Source organism: Pteropus vampyrus, unplaced genomic scaffold (assembly GCF_000151845.1).
Source record: "Pteropus vampyrus isolate Shadow unplaced genomic scaffold, Pvam_2.0 Scaffold759, whole genome shotgun sequence".
NCBI lineage: Eukaryota > Metazoa > Chordata > Mammalia > Chiroptera > Pteropodidae > Pteropus > Pteropus vampyrus.
This window is the reverse complement of record NW_011889540.1, coordinates 24,321-25,477: the sequence shown is the minus strand read 5'-3', so window position 1 is coordinate 25,477 and position 1,157 is coordinate 24,321. Positions and strand designations below refer to the sequence as shown.

The window sequence follows — 1,157 nt, the reverse complement described above, 5'->3', positions numbered from 1 at the left end:
CACTCTTTGATCTCCTGGTTAAGGATTCTTTTCATTTATCTCATGAGCCACCTCTAGAATTCTAACAGAATTAGTAAGTTTAAGATACCAGTGATCTTTTTTAGCCTAGCAGAATTAAACAAGTCTAAGGCATGTGTGTTGAGTGAGATATTGAGTGAGGGAATGACAAACGACAAAGTGAATTCGCCTTCCAGTTTTCCAGCTCAGAACAGAAAAGATAAGGAGATGGCATCCTCCACGAGGGCAGAGCAAAATGAAACACTTTCTCTGAGTTTTTCTTCTGTAACTTAAAAAGCAAATCTTCCTGTAGCTGTTTCATCTATGATCTGTGACGTTTTAACTATGAAAAAGAAAGTCCTAGAAATGTGGCCTTGGGGCGTATCTATAAAGAGTTGATTTGAGAAAGGTGGAAAACAATCATTGCTTTTTCAGAGGGGAAATAGTGTGGGATCTATTTAGACTAATGGGCCACTGAAGACCAGGAAAATTAGGATCTGAGCTTCAAGCTTCTGGTCTGCGGGAAAGGAAATCCGAAGCAGAGAGCAGCCTATATGCAAGGCTTTGCCTGCTGGCCACCCAGACATGAGCTCATAACCTTCTGTCCTGGAATCAGGGCATGGGTGAAGTATCAGGGTTGGATTAACCATGAAGATACACCATAATTCACAGTCATGTGTCATGTAGTACATTCCATTCGGCTAAATTAAATTTTTAATAATTTTGTCAAATCTCCTTTCTAGAGATTTAGTATAGTAATTCTGTTTTTTGTTTTTTTTAAAAAAAAAACAACAACAAAACGCAGAAGTCATTTATGGTTTAAATAGTCAATAGATGGCCACCATCGTGTCGGTTATATACACTCCGTGCTCAGACTCACCCATAGGGCGCCACCTTTGAGGATAAAGATGTAAAGCTGAAAGCTTTTGTTCCATCTCTCAAGTCCCCCGAAGTCATCATGGGCAGCAAAGGGTGAGTTAGGCCCATGGAAATAACAGCAGAATTTAGCAGTTCTTAAGAGAATTCAAGAATGTCTGTGCAAATTACCCGATGGTGAATACTTGAGTTGCCTGATACACTGAAATCTCAAAGCTATCCAGGAGGAAGGGAAAAAAGTGAGGGGCTACCAGGAGCCTCTACCTTCTTGGGACTCTGCACCT

The 1,157-nt window shown here is 40.5% G+C and overlaps 1 protein-coding gene across 1 annotated transcript in view; it reads right to left on the bottom strand.

The window, feature by feature from the left end:
- LOC105309521 (cytochrome P450 3A12-like) overlaps positions 1-1,157 on the bottom strand; it is a 35,291-nt gene that overhangs the window by 30,276 nt on the left and 3,858 nt on the right. The window contains 1 exon segment of the mRNA XM_011385716.2: positions 878-1,010. Coding sequence (XP_011384018.1) covers positions 878-1,010 — 133 coding nt within the window.